The sequence below is a fragment of the Tamandua tetradactyla genome, chromosome 1, assembly GCF_023851605.1.
Source record: "Tamandua tetradactyla isolate mTamTet1 chromosome 1, mTamTet1.pri, whole genome shotgun sequence".
NCBI lineage: Eukaryota > Metazoa > Chordata > Mammalia > Pilosa > Myrmecophagidae > Tamandua > Tamandua tetradactyla.
In genome coordinates this window covers 219,185,463-219,206,467 of record NC_135327.1, presented here as the reverse complement: position 1 = coordinate 219,206,467, position 21,005 = coordinate 219,185,463, and the positions used below count along the sequence as shown (strand labels likewise).

General features: G+C 33.5%; 1 protein-coding gene across 1 annotated transcript in view; it reads right to left on the bottom strand.

Moving 5' to 3' along the window:
• Positions 1-4,665: 4,665 nt before the first annotated feature.
• Positions 4,666-21,005, bottom strand: part of KIF5B (kinesin family member 5B) — a 49,147-nt gene continuing 32,807 nt past the window's right edge. The window contains exons 16-26 of the mRNA XM_077152262.1: positions 17,190-17,378; positions 16,467-16,584; positions 15,901-15,962; positions 15,696-15,805; positions 14,829-14,930; positions 13,844-13,904; positions 13,656-13,727; positions 12,812-12,916; positions 11,618-11,834; positions 11,008-11,158; positions 4,666-7,152 (exon numbers count right to left, since the gene is read on the bottom strand). Of these exons, the coding sequence (XP_077008377.1) occupies positions 11,028-11,158; positions 11,618-11,834; positions 12,812-12,916; positions 13,656-13,727; positions 13,844-13,904; positions 14,829-14,930; positions 15,696-15,805; positions 15,901-15,962; positions 16,467-16,584; positions 17,190-17,378 (1,167 nt within the window). The 3' untranslated portion in view covers positions 4,666-7,152; positions 11,008-11,027. The remainder of the gene's footprint in view (positions 7,153-11,007; positions 11,159-11,617; positions 11,835-12,811; positions 12,917-13,655; positions 13,728-13,843; positions 13,905-14,828; positions 14,931-15,695; positions 15,806-15,900; positions 15,963-16,466; positions 16,585-17,189; positions 17,379-21,005) is intronic.

Below are 21,005 nucleotides of genomic sequence, written 5' to 3'. Positions count from 1 at the left end.
TACTCCTGGTCACCCTCTTCCACTCTGCCTGAAGAAAAGCTTAGACTATATGTATATTCATGGGCAGTGGCAAATGACATGGCTGGCGGTTTAATGACTTGAAAGAATGTTTGGAAGATTGGGAACAAGCAGGTCTTGGGTAGAGGTATGTGGATGAGTATGGGCATGGAAATGGGCACATAGCGACACAGGGTGGAGATCTTTGTATTGTTTTCCCTACCAGACAGTACCCACCATGGAAGACAAATTCAATCAAATAGAATTTAATCAGCTATTGACCTCAGCTAGCTTGTCATTGGACACTGCAGGTTGGAGCAATGGGCCATGGTAGGGAGAAGCTATTATTCATGGTGCCAGAGCGCTCACTTACCAATGCAGATCCAATTACGGCTGCTGCTGCTGGCACCAAATGTCCAACCTGCCAACCAGAAAGATCAATGCCGAATTCAAAATGGCTTCATTCCCTGAAGACCCCACCAGAAATCTGATGGTAAGTTGACTACATTGGACTTTCTATCTTCTAAGGACAGATATTTGTTCTAACAGAGCAAAATGTGGGTCTGCCTTTACTTTCCCGTTTGTAGAGCCTCAGGCAGCAGTACCATATTGGGGTTAAAGAGTGTTTGATCTATGAGGATGAGAGTCACATAACATTGCTTAGACTACTTTATAGCAAAGGAGATATGGGAGCATTCCACAACCAAGGGATGCAATGATCAAATCACAAACCTTACCTTACCTAATGTTCAGAGATGCTGGCCTGATAGCAGTGGAATGTGCAGATGGTGCAGCTCAAGAGCCGTCTCACAGGCAAAAGCCTACAAGAAGGCACTACCTCCTGGGACACAGTATATATTGTATCAGTTCTTTGTCCCCCAAAGGAACAATATTTGCATCCAGGACCAAAGACCCACTGGGGGACTTTGTTCTTCACTGCCCTACAACTTTAGGCTCTGCAGGGTCAGAAGTTCTAGGTCTTTTTCAAAGGGACAGTTTTGCCAGGGAGAAGAGCAAGAGCAAAATTTCACTGTAACCTACAACTGCTATGTGGGGACTCTAAGCAACTTGTGTCTACAGACTAGGAGGCAGAGAGGAATTCGTCTGGACTGGGTTAATTGACCTGGATCTTCAAGAAGACATAGGGCTGCTCAGTGGGGAGACACCAAGATGGGCTGTTTAAGTGCTTCTTAGTGTTCCTTTGCCCAGCTGTGACAGTAAAAGGACAAATGCAGGACCCCCAGCCTATGAGTCTGGTGACCATGGGTTCAGATGCATCAAGGATGAGGATCTCTATCATGCCAAGTAGGCAAATGGAGAATGAAGGAGGGAAGGGAGTATCGGTTGTGGCTCTGAGACCAGCTGCTGTAACAAGGGTTATTGTTCATCCTACCGACTCTCCTTATTTCCCCCAGTGAGAGGCCCGCTGGCACCTAGGATGGCTGCTCCCTGATAAGTTGATTTAAGTGGTAGAGCTGGGATATTCTATCCAGAACCCTTTCCAGGGAAAGTGCCATTTCCCTGAGCAAGTTCAGGGTTTGCCTAAACTGTGTAACATTCCAAGGGTATGCCTTTCCAGAAACAGACTGCATCAGAGCTCAGCTATCCCAGCTCCTGTGGGACAGCTCTGACACACTGCCAGAGCTCCCCAGAATGCTGGCCCAGGCTTTGTCAAGCCTGCATTTACAGTTAAGTTTCTCCCTTTGTCCAGTCCTGCTTCCGCATCCTCCTTTCCATAGGTATTGATCCATAGTCAATACGCTGCCCTGTAAACTTAGCCTTAGCACTCCTTCTAAGAACCTAACTATCATCACACTGGAAGGATAAACCTAAACTAATAATAGTGCTGACTTGGGAGAGAGGTAAAGGAATCAGAATGGGAAGTGGAAGTCAAATGAAACTATAATATTTGAATTAAATAAAAGAAAACATAGACTAGAAGTGTATATGCCATTTATTCTGAGTCTTGGGAAATATGATGAGCACTTTTAAATTTCCAAAAACTTTTATTAAAAATAAGCTAGACATTCTACAAGTGATCACTTCTTAAAACGTACCGCATGGTCCTCGTACAAAGAGATGTCAAATTCTGTTGGCTGCAGTTCTATAATTCTACAACTGTTTTGGATTCAGACAAAACCTAATAATTTGGATTCTTCATATTATTACCTAGTTGCCTCAAGTGGTAGGAGCCCCCTTGAAAAAGTTCTCTTTACACAAAGAACGGGTTTATCAAACTCTGACCACATCTAACAGTAACAATGTAGTAATCTCCATCCCCTACGCTGCTTTGCCTACCTGTAGGTGTATAAATCTTCATTAGTTTCTTCACTTGATAAACTCTTTTACTTCTCTCTGAAACCCATTCCTCAGCCTAGTTGTGAATCTTTTTTCTGTTTAGCTTGGGAAGCTCCCACTTCTGTTTCATTTAAACTTTAACAGGAGAGGAAAACATGATTTGGAGCCTCAGAGCACACTTCAAGTTAATAATCAAATAAAAAAACAAGAACTCAGGGGGAAAACTAGACAACTGACTAGTTATTATTGGAAGATGGTGGTGAAGCAATTCATTACTTTAACTTGCAAATAAAGGGAAATAAGCATTTCCCCCTGCCTTTCCTATACAAACTGCACCACTGGGTAAGCAAACAGTAGATGAGGGGAGGTTTCTTACACAGTAACTGCAGCTAACAGACGAATGACAGAATTAGAATATCACCATTCTGTAACCACTAATAAACTAAAGGGTATAGGCATTGACCAACAATTGGTGCTAACAACCCAGTAAGAGATAACCAGATTTTATGTGTCATCTGGTGGAAGAATTCCACCTATGAAGAGTCTCCTACTCCCAACAAATAAAAATTCTGAATCTGATCAAGTCTGTGGACCCAAAACAAAATTAACAGGAAATATAAAGGACAGAGAGAAAGATAATAAACAGTATTGCAAAGACGTAATCAGCAAATATGGGAAACTATAAAGGACAAAGAACCTTTTTTCCCCCCAATAACTGCAAGAAAAAGAGAAAGTAACAGACGGTGAATTTATTGCAAGGTATGAACTTTAAATGGATCCTGATTCCAATAAAATTATTTACAAAAATTGAAAATGTGAATATATTAATTATTCATTTTTAGGTATAATAGTTTTTGTTGGGTGTGGAGTCACATGTAGAAATAAAGTATTTATGAGTAAATGTGTATGTCTGTCCAGGGGTGAAGTCTCCCTGGTGGTGTGGAGATGACTCCCAGGGATGAGTCTGGTCCTGGCATGGTGGGATCAACAATGCCATCCTGACCAAAAGGAGGAAAGAAGTGTAACAAATAAGGTACCAGTGGCTAAGAGAGTTCAAATAGTTGAGCGGCTACTCTGGAGGTTGCTCTTATGCAAACTTCAGTTAGACATTGCTATCATAACTTGCCAAACCCCAACCAAAACCATTCCAGCCAATCCTTAAGAACACCTAGGGCCATATGTCAAATTCTACAAAGGTTCCATGTACTAGGGTAACTTTCCAGACACCTACAATGTCCAGATGGGTTCCTGGACCAGGTAGATCCTGAAACCTAGATGGGCCAGCCTCTCCAGAACATCAGCTAGTTCCATCTTCCTACCCCTTATTATTGACAGGCCTTCCAACATGAAAAAGCTACAATGGGCATAGTCCAAATACCCCTAAAGAGTGGAAGAAAAATCAAAGGTGATGGTGGAGTTATACAGAGAAGGTAGGGATTAACAGATGAATACAGCTGCTGAATCATTATCTCTTTTAGTCTCCATTACCTTAGCACAGCTAGAAGTAAAAATCTAAAAGTGTGGAATTTAACCCATACCAAACTCTGAAATGTTATTTTTCCCAAAAAAGAAAAAAAAATGATGATAATATATATATATATATATATATATATATATATATATATATATATTCCTTCTAGCCTCCAATGTTCTGGAACAGCTAGAAGGAAAAATCTGAGATGATGGTATTGTAGCCCGGGACAGATTCTGGGATCTGTCCCTTAACTACTTGTTGAAGAGTGCTTTGAAAACTATTGCTTTTTTCTTTCTTTGTTCTGAATATATGTTATTATCAATTTTAAAAAAAAGCGTATGTCTAGGGGAGTGGGGACACAGATGAAACAAGATTAGACATGAGTTGATAACTGTTAAAAGTGAGTGGTACATATTTGGACCTTCATTAGTTATTGTCCACGTACATATGATTAAATTTTTCCATAATAAACAATTTTTAAAAACATGTACCCCAAAAAAGCCAATCACCACTTGAATTTAGGAAAGTCTCTCTCTTAAGTTTTTCTCCAGCTAGACATGGATGAATGCTGAGGAAGTATTTGAAAAACAAACTTTAACGCTATTCTTATACTGGCCAATAAAACAATAAGGATCAGAAAATAGAAAACAGAACAATGGAGTCCCTATTAAAGTAAAATAATAAAAGTGAGACTGGTAATTCATTTCTAGCATTTAAATCTTCAGCGTACATATTTAATAGCTACTGTCGAAGAGGCCACAATACATTAGGAAGGAAAATATATATGAATATAATAATAACCTAAAATAGTTACTACTCGAGTTGTCAAGATGGAAAGCCACTTAGTCATATAAAATCAACCTCTCACTATTTCACTAAATAAGTTAAGGAAGTCATTGTATTTCAAAAAAATTTTCCTCTTTATTTAAACATAAAACACATTTACAGCATGCAGGTTAATTTAAAATTATATGGCGTCTTCCCCAAACCAATTATTTCTGAATGTATCTTATAGCACTGAAAATAAACCAACATATTCCACAGGTAGACTCAGACTTTTCTCTGTCATCTTATGTCAAATTGAGGGTTACACACAGTAGTTAGTATTCTTAAGTTAGGCAAATAATTTAATTGATCACCATGAATAAATATTACTTTTATTTCACTGAGTTTCTCTTCTGAGCCATGTGTCAATTCCATTCAAAGGAATGTAAATATATCCAGTCCAAAAAAAAGGACACTGCAACTTGAACTGAGTGTCAGTGTTCTACAGGAAGAGATTTTCATTTACAAGAGTACATGGTCTGTTTAATGACCTATCATAGTTAAAAGAAAGAGTAGTTCCACTGAAAACAAATTCATGAAATTCCTGATACATTCGGTAAAAGGTCTGAAATTATAAATAGAAAAGAAACACTAAGACTAAAAAAAAAAATTGTATATTCTGAACCATGCTAGTTACAAATTGTTTCTGTCACAGCACCAATACCCATGATACATTACTTATAGGAATGAAACTGCCATATTCAGACAAGAAAAAAAGAAATTCTGCTTCATGTATGAATGTTGTCAAAGAAGCAAGATTTACATTTGATAACAAAATACAAATGTTTATGTGAATGCAACCAAATGTTTCCCCATTTAGAGAACTATCATCATAAACAGGCTATAGCATTTTTAATTTTTTTAAACAGTTAACTGTATAACTTGTTTCTCGCTGCACCAAGGTTTCATCTCAATTTTTGGAGTGTTTCTTTTTATCAGTCCTAAGGCAACACAAACATTTTAAAGGTTGCAGACTACAACAGCAAGAATCTTTGACTGTTAAAAAAATAAATAAATTTATCTTTTAAATCAAAATGATTATAAAAGTGGAAATTACAATAGTTAAGGAAATAGAAAAATAAGCCAATTATGATCTGAGTCTTCTGACTATGGCTCCAAATTTAATACAAATATCTGTGTATAAAACTTTTTCAAAAAGTTAATTCTACCAACCATACCCTAACATAGAACTTCCCAAGTTTTTCTACTAAATACCTTAGATCCCCATTTTCTCCTAATTTCTGCTAAAATAATAAGTCCCCTCCCCCCATGAAGCAGATATTGAAATCTCTTTTTCCTATTACTTTTATAACTTCCTAAAATAAACCAATGATTTAGTTTAATAATCTGAGGAAGAAGTGACAAAAATAGGTACACACTTAATATTAATTACAAAACTATGGGCTATAGCTAACAAAATAATTTATTTAATGGGGATTATTAGTGACTTGCAAACAATTCATTATTTTGAGGCTAAACAAAAAATAAATTATAGTGTATGACTTAGTGTAGCAGTTTAAAAACACCTCAGAGATTTCAGACCAAAATTTACCTACATATTTTTAAATTCACCATATATCTGTCCTGTTTCTTCACATTTTTTCCCAATTTCCATAAGCTATAAATTTAGATCAACCAATACAATACTAATAAGAAATTACATTTCTCTAATACCTTAATTCATTTCCCTATATTAAAGATAACAAATTACTACCTGTCCAATTCTTATACTAGCTATCAGGCGCACCAGAATGAAGCAGGTATTTTCATTCCATCAAGCTATGTTGAGTATAGAATCAGGAAGAAGAGACTAGATCCTTTCTCAAACTCTTTCTTAGATTTGCTTTTGATATGTAAAGCATTTCTATTCAAAATAACTCAGCATCAGTCACTTCAATAAAGTTTAAGTAGCCTTGTTCAGTCTCAAATGCCTTATTTTAAGATTTCAGTGCTCAAACAGTAGTTTTCAGAAGCAAATTTCAGTGACAGTACAAATAATTTTAGCCCTGAAATCATTTCAAGGGATTTAAAAATACAGTACTGACCTGATGTATTTTGTGGGCATGTAGTGTTCTATATAAGTGGCAAACTTTAAGACATTTAATCTAAATGTTTCACCCCTAAAATAAGGAAGACATTTTAATAAGAAAAGAAAAAGAAGAAGCAATAGCAGCTAGTTAATTTAAACTGAGATTAAAATCTAAACACACACAAAAATAATACAAAAACAGAAAACACAATCCTATAAGGTACAGTTAGCTTGGCACAGTGAAGACTAAATTTAAGACACGAAGGACAAACTGTGTAATAAATAGGGCCACAGTTGTAAACTGTCATTTTTTCCCCCTCCTAAGACGCCAAAATTGCACTCTAGTTGTGTTGGGAAGCAGCAGAGTTTTACAGGAAGAGTGGGTAGGAAACAGCTGTACAGGCCAAGTATAATTTATACATTAAAAAAAGTTGTAATTCTACAATCCCCAACGGGTAGAGATTAGTCACTGAATGACTGACTCTGCTCGATACTACGCCCGCTTCAAACTTCAATTCTTTTTCACCACCTGAAAACGGGAGAACACATAGAAGACATTTTTATTTATTAAAAATCTTGTGCTTAGTTAAGATGATAATGCAGAAGTATGAAACAAGTAAATAAAGCAAACCAAAAGTTTAAAAACATTTTGGCCAGTAGCTTGACCAGTTTCCCCCATATTAAAAAGAGGTCAACACTGATTTTCTCCTTTTTTATTTACCTCTTACACAGGGCTGTTTTATGAGCAGTACAATGTTTTTAAAATTAAACAAACAAACAAAAACATCAGTCATTCACTTGCTTTTATTCTGTCCAAGAGCTACTGGTGAAGTGATGTGTAAATAAACTATTTTTGTCTTAAAAAAGGGGTATTACTCATAGGTCATTACTACAGCGATGCAGATATTTGTAAGAATTTTCTACATGATATTTTGAGAACATTCACAGTTTGACAGCTGAACAAATGGTATCTAAGAATTTAAGAACATTGCTATTTAAAGAAAAAAAAAGATGATTACTAAAATATAATCCAATCGAGTATCAACATCATTCTTAAGTCAAGGACCACTAACAATGTTACACATACAGTACTTGTAAAATAGGAGGGGGAAAAAAAAGGAGTACAGAAATAGGGATAAACAATGAAGAGGTGCATGTGGTAAGAAAAGTGATGGTGAAATAAACAATTTCAGCAAAAGCTACCTGGAAGTATCCTTATATTAGACTGTCTACTTACCTTTGCTTTTGGAGAAACCCACCCTGATCAAAGTACTATGCACCCAGCAATGTAAAAATCAACTAAAGGTGTGTCACATCCATCCCCAAAATAAAACAGTGTTTTGACAGTAGGGAAAGATTCAACTATATACTGAACTTGGATTGTGGACACTGAGTCAAAGAAAGGGAAGATTCTTTTGGGCCTGCACTATACCTCTGATTACACTCTGGGTAAATCCCTGTTTGCAACAAGTAGGAATCTTCTGGATATAGATATTGGAAATATTTCCTCTTTTAACATTAGTGATGGATCCCATTATCTTCACACTTACCAAAATTTTTAGGTACTGAGCCACTATGCCCCTTCTTTTTTTCCTTCAAGTCCAAGTAATAATAGTGTTAAAGGCTCCCTGAGAATTTGTCCTGTTATGAATTCAAGCATCCCATTCTCCAGCATAACATAGGTAGACCAGTAAACCCAAGATGATGAAAATCATTTACTGATAATTACTTTGTGCTCCAACTTATAGTTTTTCCTGACTGGTACACATACTATACGAGTAATAAGGAATATTGTATGGTCACAAATACACAAATTAGATAATATGAATTGTATTTAAAAAAATTAAGTGTTATCATAGTAAAAAAAAGCATTTTGAATGTTTTTCTTAATGTTTAAAAAGTAATTTAAAATTTCTCCAAGTATTTAATTTTCAATAACATATCACTTTAAATGGATAATATACTCTTATTAAGTCATAGCTTAAGACTGACATTAAGAGTTATAAAAAAATGAACTACTATCCTTCGGACTACTAATGAAACAAGTGTGTTAAACAATTATATTATCATTACAAGTATTGAAAACCTAGTTAAGCAAAGTTAGCTTCTTCCTCATGTGCTACTAAAACAACCAATATCACACTGGCTTCAGAGTTCTACCTTATAACTAAAATTTAACTATGTTTTACAAAGGCCACAGCCTACCTTCTCTGCAAATGAGATATGAATTTAAAGTTTATATATGAATTTTAATGTGAAAATATCCCCAAAGGAACAACTTATACTTATAATCTCATAGTTGGATAAACTCCTAGCTCAGCTCCCACTTCCAAAAAGGTAGAAAAGGGCAGCCTGCATCTACTGAATATCTACTCTATGCTATGTAAAGACATCTTAACTACTTCCATTTTACTAAGAAAGGGGGCTCAGAAAAGTTGTTCAAAGAGAAAAAAAGGCACCTATAATTGTATTTTATGTATGCCTATGGATGTGACACAATATAAAGCACATATAATCTACAATGTTGTCTTCTCAAAAAATGCTTAGTCTAAATCTAATTGGTGCTTTTAATTTACTTTCCAATTTACAGGAAATGTAAAGGATGGGGGGAGACAATTAAACACAGAAGGACTCACACATAGCCAGGTGACATGCTCAATAAGTGGCCTATTTGCTTCAGTAAGTCAATGTTATTAAAAGTGGGGAGAGGGTACTTTACACATTAAAAGAAATTTAAAGGATATAATCAAATGCTAACAGTGGTTCTGGATTCTATCCTGATTGAAACAGAAGGAAAGGACTTTTTTTTAAAAAAGCAACTAGAAGAAACCTGAATATTGCTTGGTATTAGATAATACTAGGAAAATATGTTAATTTTGTTAGTTGCAATTTGTTAGGCTGTTTGAGGTTACACAGAAAAATGTTATGTTTTAAAGATATATTAGATACTTAAGCTATGAATTCAAATTTATTTTTATGGTGAATTTTAATGGAATCAAAATGAAAAAGAAATTGTTAAAAAAAAGCAATTTGCTCAAGTCCATTGAAATAGAAAAATCACAACTCAAACTTAGATGGAACTTCAAAATCATGTTCTTTTCAAATCATATACTGTGTGGATAAAAATTATATTCTTATCAGAAATCTGAATTCTCTAAAATGGTGAATTCTCTACTCAAACTGAGAAACAATATTACACCAATATCAAAGAAAAAAAGAAGCAAGATTAAAACAGACTGGTTTGGGTGGGGTGATGGTGGCTCAGCGGCAGAATTCTCCCCTGCCATGCCAGAGACCCAGGTTCGATTCCTGGGGCCTGCCCAGGCGGAAAAAAAAAAGACTGGCTTTACTATTTGTCAGAAACAGTTACAGTAAACTATCTCATGACTGTTTAGTACTTTTTAAGTTTCAAAAGCAACTGAAAATCCTGGAATTTCCTAAAGAGTTAAAATCTGAGTTTCTGTCATTGATGAACTATTAGGCAGGTATTAAAACTAATCAATCATGTAATAAAAGAAAATGTTCAGAACATATAGCTAAGTTAAAAAAAGGGAGCTACAAAGTAGTATATATAACAGAATAAAGTATGTTACTAGAATATTTATTAACAGTTTAAACATTTTAATCTAAGAGTTATATAAAGAAAGCTCTAGAATGCTACATATGATATATGTGGTTTCTCTATTCTTTTACTTTGTGATATTCTTTATGCCCTTACTTGAACAGATTATTACTTGTATAATAAAAATTATTACCTGTATAATAAAAAAAATAAATGAATAAATAAGAACTCATGAATGTATTTAGATGAACCACTACCAACAGCTAAATGGAAAAAGGGTACAGAGAATTATCTCATAAAAAAATGGAGACATAAATGGTACAATAAATATAAGAAAAACATTAATAAATCAACCAGAAGCCACTTTTGGCCTACTAAATGAGAATGTTTCAAAACTGCCAACACTCAAAACTAGCAAGGATGCGACATCTATAACTAACAGGCAGTTCAGTGCAATCTTTCAGGAAAGTAACATGGCATTTTGCATCAAGAGCCTTAAAAATGTCCATAGCATTTTGTAATTCCACATCTGGGAATCTTCTGGAAAAAAGCTAAAAGGTGAGGAGGTATGGTATATTCATTAGGTAACATACGAAAAGCTATTAAAATTGATCTATATGTTAGGTTAAAAACAATAAGGACACAAAATTGAATACAGAGTATGATATGAACATGAAGAAATCATGCCAAGTAGTACTTTTACAATCACATGCATAAAAGAAAACTGTGACACTAATATGAAAATTCAAAATATTGTTGAACAACCGATAACACAAATTTTCCATGTATAGCTATGAGTCAAAAGCCAAATATACTACAAACCTGTGGCCATGTGTAAATGCTTACACCTGTTTGGCTCCTCCACCTCGTACTGCCACAGGCTGGCTGTTCTGAACAAATGCACCTCCTCCACGAATTGCACTTGGATGAGTTGGAGAGGCTGCTGGATGTTGTCCAGGACGAATAGGTTTAGCTAATATAAAACAAAAACTGAATTTAGAATAAACCTTAGTACATGACTGGCATGCCTTTTTTAAGGTCTCTTTTCTTTGTTCACAACAAATTCCTGTGCTTTTGTTTACATTCTTTTTTTCCAGGAACTATGTAATCCATAGTCCCTTGTAAATCTTGTTTCTGTACCAACGATTACTCTAAAGCATGACATAATGCTGATGACTTATTTTCTTGCAATTCTTCCTTGGCTTTAGTAACACTGAACTCTATAGTTCCTCCTATCTCTGGCCATTCTTGCTTGATTATCTAGTTCTTATTTATTTAACTTCCTGTCCTACAAATGTAGTTATTCTTCAATTTCTCTTTTGTAAATTACTAAAATAGACTAGTACCACCATGCCAACACATTATGAATGGATAAGATTATGTTTCCAACTAAATGAAAACATTCTTTAAGGTTTCAAGGTATTCTCCTAACCAATTTGTGCTGAATGTCCTCTTCTGGCCATATTCTTTGACCTGACTGCTTCCTTTATGCGATCTACTTCTTGCTGATAGCGTTTGCGATCACGAGAAGCATTTTCTTTGGCTTCTTTCAGTGCTGACTCCAATGCTTTTACTCTCTCAGCTGTAGCTCTAAGTCGCTTTTCCAACTTAGGCAGTTCACAGCGAAGATCTGCATTATCACGTACCAACTAAAGGTATATAAAGAAAACAATGATTCTAGTTTTAAAAGAAATTGGACAAAGTAAAAATATTTCAAATTTCTCTTTAGAAGAGAAGTAAAACTATATTTTGTAGTAAGATTTTCTCATTTATTTAATTTAGGTAGTGACATAATAATTGGGAGGGCAATAGATTGTTCTTTCCCCCTACTATGGGAAGACAATAAGTTTCAGTTAGGTCTAGGTCTCTTCAGTAAGATACTAATCTAGTGGAAATGAATATTCTTTTTGAAATATAAGACTACAAGTAAACATAAACTTAGCAAACTCCTTAATAAGTGTTGAAAATAAAAGGCTAAAATTTCCTACTGCACACATCAGGTTTAGAGTAACAGACATAAAACAACTGAGTGCGTTAAGAAATTTTAAAAACAATAATCTCAATCATCTATCAAGCTGTAATAAAAAATAAGCAAAAACATAATAAAATTATTATTATTATTATTATTTTGGGTGCATGGTCTGGGAATTGAACCCGGGTCTCTTGCATGGAAGGCAAGCATTCTACCACTGAACCACCTGTGCACCCTAACATTACTTTTTAAAAAGAAACTGCCTCATTTTATTATTTATTTCACAATCTGAGACATTAAATGGAAACAGATTAAAAAATACGAATTTTCTAATTATAAAGATCTGCTTGCCAGACATTTAAAAATTACCATGAATAAATTAAGAAACAGGCAGGGCTGAAGTCTTCCAGAAGAAATAAGAATTCATGTTCTCATTGGCCTCTTTTGCTAACAGCATTGTTAAAAAAAATTTATTAACTCTCCTAAAAACTGTTAGCAGTTTCTTTATATAATTGTTCTATAAAATAATGGAAGTAAGGCTCAGGATATGAAAACTCCTTGGGCTTTGAAAGACTGAAGACTAAAATAACTTGCCACTCTCAATTTTGGATTCTTACAATGGTGAAGCTATCACAAAACATGCTCTTTAATTACCTGTTTGTGCACTTTAGTGAGCTGTTCAAGATTATTTTCGAGAAAGGAGATTTTTTGCTTTTGAGCAGCACTTCCTCCAGTGTCATCAGAATCGATCTCGGCACTCTGAGAAAAGAAGATCTGATGAATTCTATGAAAAAACTTATAGATTAAAAAAATTCTATGCTTAAGTATACCACTTATTATGACAGTATAAAACTACTTCATTTATGAATAGAGAATTACGGAGTAAGCACCATTTACACAAACAACTTATCTCAGTATTGTCATATTACCTTTTTTTTATTTCAGGAATTTATTTTATCTAACATTACTATAACTGCCTAGTTTTTTTTTTAAACCTTTTTCTGTTGTAAAATACAACATATATATACAAAGAAAAGACAGAAAAAAAAAAGCAATTTTTGAAGTACACTTCAACAAGCAGCTTAAAAACCTAAATGTAAGAGCCAGTACCACAAAACTTCTAAAAGAAAATGTAGGGAAACTTCTTCAAGATCTAGTAATAGTAGGTAGCTTCTTAACCTTTACACCCAAAGCACAAGCTGTAAAAGAAAAAATAGACAAATGGGAACTCCTTAAGATCAAGAGCTTCTGTGCCTCAAAGGATTTTGTTAAAAAGATGAAGAGGCAGCCAATTCAATGGGAGAAAATATTTGGAAACCACACAGTGGATAAAGGTTTGATATCTTGTGTACATAAAGAAATTACACAGCTCAACAACAAAAGAACAAATAATCCAATTATAAAACGGGCAGAGGAAATGAATAGGCACTTTTCTAAAGAGCAAATACAGATGGCTAAAAAGCACGTGAGGAGCTGCTCATCTTCATTGTTGTATTACCTTTTTAACCCTGGTGGCCAGGTCCTGAACAAAAAGCTTCCGTAGGTTGTGCAAAGTTTGAAGTTCTTTTGCCTTGAATTAAGAACAGTAAAATTTTTGGAATTCAGACTCTACATTTAGAATAAGCAGGAGGAAAAAAGAAACTATAAAATGGTTCCCAAGTCTATTTATTTTTAAGATTTTCTTACCACTGTCTCTTCCAAACCCTTTAAGTCTTGTCTTGCTTGTTCTCGTCTATCTTGCATAACCCTAAACAGTGGAAGAATATAAATATATACTCCAAGTTTAATTCCAAAAAATTCTAGTTTTATTTAGAACAAAAGATGAATCATATATTTTTAACCTGAAAGGATCAATTATTATATTAAAAGAAAAAAATTAACACCTCTCAGCAACGGAAAAGGTGGGGAAAAAAGGGGCAGAATTCAAAGAATAAGGAATTATTGGAGCTATTCTCTTTTGTATTTTAAAATATGCCACTCTGGTAATTATTCAAAAATGTTTGAATTAACTGGGAACTATAGAGATTATAAATTTTTAAAGGCAAAACCATCTTATTTCACATTAAAATTATTCTAAACAAAGTATGGCTGATGTGGATTCAGTAGAATCTTTATCAAATCAAATAAACTCTGATATAATATGATCTCTAATAACAAGCCTTTTCACTTGCCAGTTATCTCTCACAAATTCAAGAGCTGTGAAAAATTATAATCATGAGTTCTCTACCTGGTTAGATTATAGAAAATGGAGCATTAATTATACTTAGTAACTTAGAAAAAATAAATAGTAAAACCTCATTTCAATGGTAAAACAATCATGCTCTTCACACAGGTCAGATTTTACAAAAATTCAAAAAATCTGAATTATTTAATGTCATCTTTTAGGTACATTTTCAAGATGGATCTTAAAGTAACACGGAAACCGCAAAAAAGGTGATAAAAAGGAATCTGAATGTTGACCACGACTGAAATATAAGACTTTTTTTCATAAAAGTACAAGGACATAATGCAAGTTTTTAGATATAAATCAAACAAACTCAGAGAGCTTAAGAAAAAAAACTCTTTAGCCCACAAAAGTGAAAAATGTATCCACTGGACACATTCAAAAGAAAAGCCTGCAATCCTCTAATTTAGTTTTTAGTTTTAAACTTTAATTAAACCATTTGCTTACGTGAGTTCATGTAGCTTCCTGCTCTTTTCCTGATCTGTAGTTTTCAGCTTTTCATGTTCTACTCTCAGACGTTCCTGTTCTAACATCATTTTCTGGTTTTGGCTGACAAAATTAAAAACATAATAGAGTATCAATGTCACACTTTTCTGAATGCTGTCATTAAACTTTTTCTTAACTTCCATAAATCTCCCTTTCTAACAGCCAAGGCCTCCTATTATCCTGTCCCCATGGAGGAGAAGGGGATACGGCTACAATATTTTTTCATCTTTTGCCTTGAAAACATGAGTTGATTCTTTTCTATACCTTTTACCTCTCAGAATAATACCTCTAATTCCATTAGGTATTAACAGTAAGAACTATGTCCCAACCTTTGTCATTACATTGTTTTGTTTTGTTACTTTCCTCTGGTTCCTACTCAAATACTGACTTCTGAGTTCTATAAATTCTATGCTCTGTGTATAGGGTTATAGAAGTAGGGAAAATATCTTAGATAAACTAACTTTTATTCAAATAAGTTTTTTCTCAATTAAGAACCTTTTAAAAAGGAAGTTGAGGAAATGATTTGGAGAAGATTATGGTCACTATTTACCATAGGCTTAAATTGATTTTTTTTCCCATTTTGTTTCCTTCCCTACTGCATATTTAGATCAAAAGAGCAAGAAACGTTTCAAGATTTTCACCTTCAAAGGTATACTCATAAATGAGAAAATTCCACATTTTCTACATCAAAAATTCTAATTTCAATGTAACATGTGGATTTCTAATAAGGACATGCCTATTCCCTCCTATCCAAATACTCCATTTTTTTCTAAACTAGTTTCCTAATATCTCAGTTTAAGAGCAAGAGGAAAATAAAACAGTACTTACTCTTGAAGATCAGTAATAAGTTTTTCCTTAGCTTCGACCTCATCTCTCAGACTGCTAATTTGTTTCTGATGAGTTTCCCTGTGGCTTTGGATCTGCTGTTCAACAGCTTGCTAAAATTATTGAGGAAAAAATGTTATAATCAGCGGAATAAAAATTAATATTGTTGCATTAAAGCCTTTAAAATGCAATATAACATCAAACTTGCCTTAACTTCATTTGCTGTCTGAACCTTATTTAAGTGCTCCTTTTCCATTTCATGGACTTTCTCTGTTTGAGTAGGGAGAGCAAACAGAAAACAGGTAATAAGCTACAAGATTCTCATATAAACCAAGGAGTGAATGCGTTTTATAAGGGCTCTGCTCCTTAGCAGGACTTAACTTTAAATTATCCATATGCCATGTAGTAAATCTTGCCTCCAAGTTTAATTAGTTACACCTTTTTTGTGGGATGTTATGAATTCTTCTATTTAGTTTGCATAATCCCAGAACAAAATGGGTTAGGGCATGGTAGAGAAATGCAATAGCTTTCCAAGTCCCCTATGTCAATATTTATATATAAACAATTCATAACTTAAGTTCTTTGGTTGGTTATTTCCATATTCAAACACAATTTTCAAAAATATATTTCATAACTACATTAAAATGTATAAACTGTTTACTAGTCAAAGTTATCCATATTCCTACTATCCTCTATCAGTGTGAATATGAACTTATCATAACAATACTAAAGAATTACTATAGAAATAATTCATAAGTAAGTGGAAACTCATACCTTGTGCTCGAAGCTGGACTAGTTCTTCATTTAGAGAATCAACAGATTCCTCCAGCTGTCTTTTCTTTTGTTCAACATTTTGTAGGTATTCAGTCAATGACTTGATTTTGGCTTCATGCTTTGGAAAAAATAACAGTGATATGGAGTTCACGAATATATTTCAGTTAATATTTGAAAGCAAGTTTTATCAATATTATCTAAATACATGATAAATTTAATGAAGAAATTTAAACTTAAATTTAATCTTGTCTTCAAGGGAGCAAGATTTACAATGCTAAAGGATTTAATCTATAAAAAGGTGATCTGTATAGCTTATAACATTTGCAACTAAGGCACTGAAAGCTGAAATATGAGATAATATTCTTACAGTTATCTCCATCTAATGTTAGCCCCTTCCCTCCTTTGCCAATCCCTAACTCGGTGAATGGTCTCAGCCAGAAACTTGATTCCTTGCAATTTTATTAACCCTACAATTTTTGTCCATTATTCTTCATCAGTCATATAATTTAAAAAGTAAATATGTGTTGTTAACAGACCTATATTAACAAATCTAACCTAGTTAAGTCATTTATGTTGTAATACTGCAGCTAGACTAGAAAAACCACCAGACTAAATTAACCTTTTCATTTTGTTATCCAAAATAATTTACTTTTCTGAAAATTTCACAATAAATACAATTTATAGTGCCTATTAAATAAATGAAGAAACTTTGGTAACACGTACTTGAGAGATACGAAGCTGGCATGCTGCTAACTCTTTTTCATTTTCTTCCATTTTTTTGTTGCTTTCAGTCTGTGTGCTTTCTAATTGTTTGCAGCGTTTTACCATTGTTTTCACTTCAGATTTCATTTTGCTAATATAGAGCCGTGCAACCGTGAACTCTTCATCTATCATGCCAGTTCCTTCAGGCTGCTGTGATAAAAAATGAAAAAAAATTAAAGCCAAAAACATTCAGTGTGTTTTTCTAATTAGGACTCAAAAATATTCCAAAACAATAAAATATTTTATTACTCAATATTTATAGGAAGTCTGAAATTGAAAAGGCAAACAGCTCAAGTTTTGCCTTAGCTTCTAATTCTTTAAAATAACAATGTTAATACATGTCTATAAATAAAAAAAAAATGAATGCATATAAAAAAAAGATGCTTTTCTTGTTCTGATTTTTGGATTTCCTCTTCACAGGACTTCCTCAGTAAAATTCTGTTTAACTGTGTTTAAAACTTAATAAAACAAAACAAAACAACAAAACCTTAATAATAATAAAAGGATGTTTAGGTAATAGGGAAAGATGTATTCCTTAACTTCATAAAATTCCAGTACAAAATTCAGTGTTGAAAACTAAGTGGAGTTTAGGAAAGAAGAAATAAAACGGTCTTTGTTTGCAGGTGACATAATTGTCTATGTATAAAACCCAAAGATGTGACCAAAAAACTCTCTTGGAATTAATAAACTTATAGCAAGGTTGCAGGATACAAAGTTAATATATAAAAAAAGTCAATGGCTTTTCTATACACTGGCTATGAACAACTGGAATGTGAAATTAAAACACAATTACCATTTAACATTATCACCCCCCAAAAAGGATATTTAATTGTAAACGTAACAAAATACACACAAGATCTATCAGAAAAACTAAAGAACTCTGATAAAAGAAGAGGATATCTAAATAAACAGAGAGATAGTCAATGTTCATGGATATGAAGATTCAAGGTTAAGACGTTAGTCTTTCCCAAATTGTTCTATAGAACACAATTCTAATCAAAATCGCAGCAAACTACTTCGTGGGTATCAACAAACTGATTATAAAGTTTATACGGAAAGACAAAAAGGCACAGAATAGCCAACACAATATGCAAGAAAAACAAAGCTGAAGGACTTATATTCCCCAACATTAAGGCTTACTATAAAACCATATTATTCAACAGAGTATTGGCAAAAGAACAAACAGATCAATGGAACAAAGTAGAAAACTCAAGAAAAAGACCCACACAAATACAGTTAACTAATCAATGAAAAAGAGCAAAGGAAATTTAATACAGAAAATACATTCTTTTCAACAAATAGTGCTGGAACAACTGTGCAATCACATGCAAAAATACAACTGTAGAAACATACCTTATACCTCTCACAAAATTTACTCAAAATGGATCATAGACCAAGATATAAAACTCTAATAAAACCTGTAGAAGCAAACAATGAGAAAACCTAGTGCTCTTGGAGCCAATGATGAGTTTTTACATACAAGACTTAAAGAGTAATCTGTAAAAGAAAAAATTAGTAAGCTGGATTTTATTAAAACTAAAAACTTCTGGTCTGCTAAAGATACTGCTAAGAGAATGAAAAGACAGGCTACAGACTGGGGGAAAAACATTTACAAAACACATATCCGATAAAGGACTTGAATTCAAAACACACGAAGAACTCTTAAAACTCAACAATTAAAACCCAAACAACCCAATAAAAAAAAAATAGGACAAAAATCTGATCAAACACCCCATCAAAAGATACAGATGGGAAATAAGTGTAAATAAAGATAGTTCACATCATATGTCATTAGGGAATTACAAATTACGGCAATATACCATTACACATCTATTAGAATGGCTAAAAAAAAAAAAACTGCCAATAACAAATGCTGACAAAGTTGTGTAGTAACAGGGGCTCATTTATTTCTGGTAGGAATACAAAATGATACAGCCACTTTGAAAGACTGTTGGGCAGTTTCTTACAAAGCTAAACATAGGTTTACCATAATACAATTCAAAAATTGCATTCCTAGATGTTTACCTAAATGAGTTGAAAACTTAGGTCTATACAAAAACTTGCAAACAAATGTGTACAGCAGCTTTATTTGTAACTGCCAAAAACTAGAAGTAACCAAGAAGTCCCTCAATACGTGAATGAATAAAGAAATTGTGGGACATTCATTCAATAGAGTATTACTCAGCAATAAAAACAAATGAGTTATCAAGCCATAAAAAGACAGGGAGGAACTTTCAATACACACTAAGTGAAAGAAGGCAACCAGAAAAGGCTACATATATATGACTCCAACTATATAACATTCTGGAAAGTAATTGTTTGGGGGGTGAGGGTAGGAGTGGGGAAAGGAAGAACAGGTGAATTACAGGGTTTGTGACAGCTGAGGGACTATTCTATATGATACTTTAATGGTGGATACATGGCATTATGCATTTGTCAAATGCTATCTAGTTGTAATATGCAAATCATGAACCCTTCTGTAAAAAAAATAAAACATTAAGTGGAACTCATCAATGCTTATTGATATTGTTGGAAAAGAATTAGACAGCAACAATGAAAATACTAAGGATCCATAGATTCTTTTATGCCACTGCTGACTTTACCATTAAATATAAGCCTTTCCCACTCTTTCATCTCTATGCTTTTCACTTAAATTATGATTGTTTGAATATGAAACGAAAAGATCTAAACGAAAGATCTAAAGAGAAACTGCAAATCTACAAAGGAAATCTTCAACAATGCCTTTCTCGTGGTTCAGTGATACAAAGTAAAATCTGTTTCTTTTTATCCCAGAACATTCCCACATATCTCTACATCTCACATTACTTTACCATAAAAAAGATATGGCAGAAGGTCCAGAATGATGATGAAGAGATCCCAAGTCAAGTCCACCCAGTATTTAACAACACTTTTCCTTTGTTTTAATGAGATGAGTTAACATTAAGAAATGACACAATATATGAAGAAGGGTCATAAGAATCCTTGCTTCCACCAATGGACAGCACTTCTAAATAACACCATGGAAGAAAGCATGCTTTGTATTGAAAACTTGTTTTATTTCCAACTAATTGTTAAACAAGGCTTCTTTGCAGGCTTTCACTATAAACCCGAGTATGTCAGTCATTTTTGTTACTATAATTAGGATTTAATAAAAAAAGAAAAGTCCAAATAAATACCTACTGCAACATACAAATCTTTCACATTATGTGCAGGTTTTTTGTTGTTACAGATGTTTTTTAGTTTACTTTTTATAGTCCAAGTTTTTAAAACTACTATCAGGTCACTGAAACTTTTACTGCCAGCTTCGTGATAATATATCTATTAGTATCTTTAAATAAAGATTACTAGAGAAGAAAAAACGCATAGTTGAACAAGTACGGCAAAATTATGATAACTGGTAACTCTAGGGTTCATTATATTTCCTCTATATATGTGTTTGAAATTTTCATACTATATTTTTTTATGCTCATCTTTTATTCTTTATTAAGCAACCATAAGCCAATTTATTTATGAATTGTTTTATCCCCTAAGTCATCTTCACTGTTGTTCCAATCACCTACTTACATGTATAGTAATTTATTAACATAAGCTCTAAATGTAAAATCTTTAAGTAGTAGAGGGAAGAACCAGACCAATAAATGCTACTTAATGGATACATCTCCTTGGGCCCCCCTTCCTCTCCCCTTGTTTCTTCATCTATCTAAAATGGAGTTAATACCATCTACTGCACATGGCTGTTGAAAAAAAGGTATGAAAAAACTTTGGGAAAAAGAAATA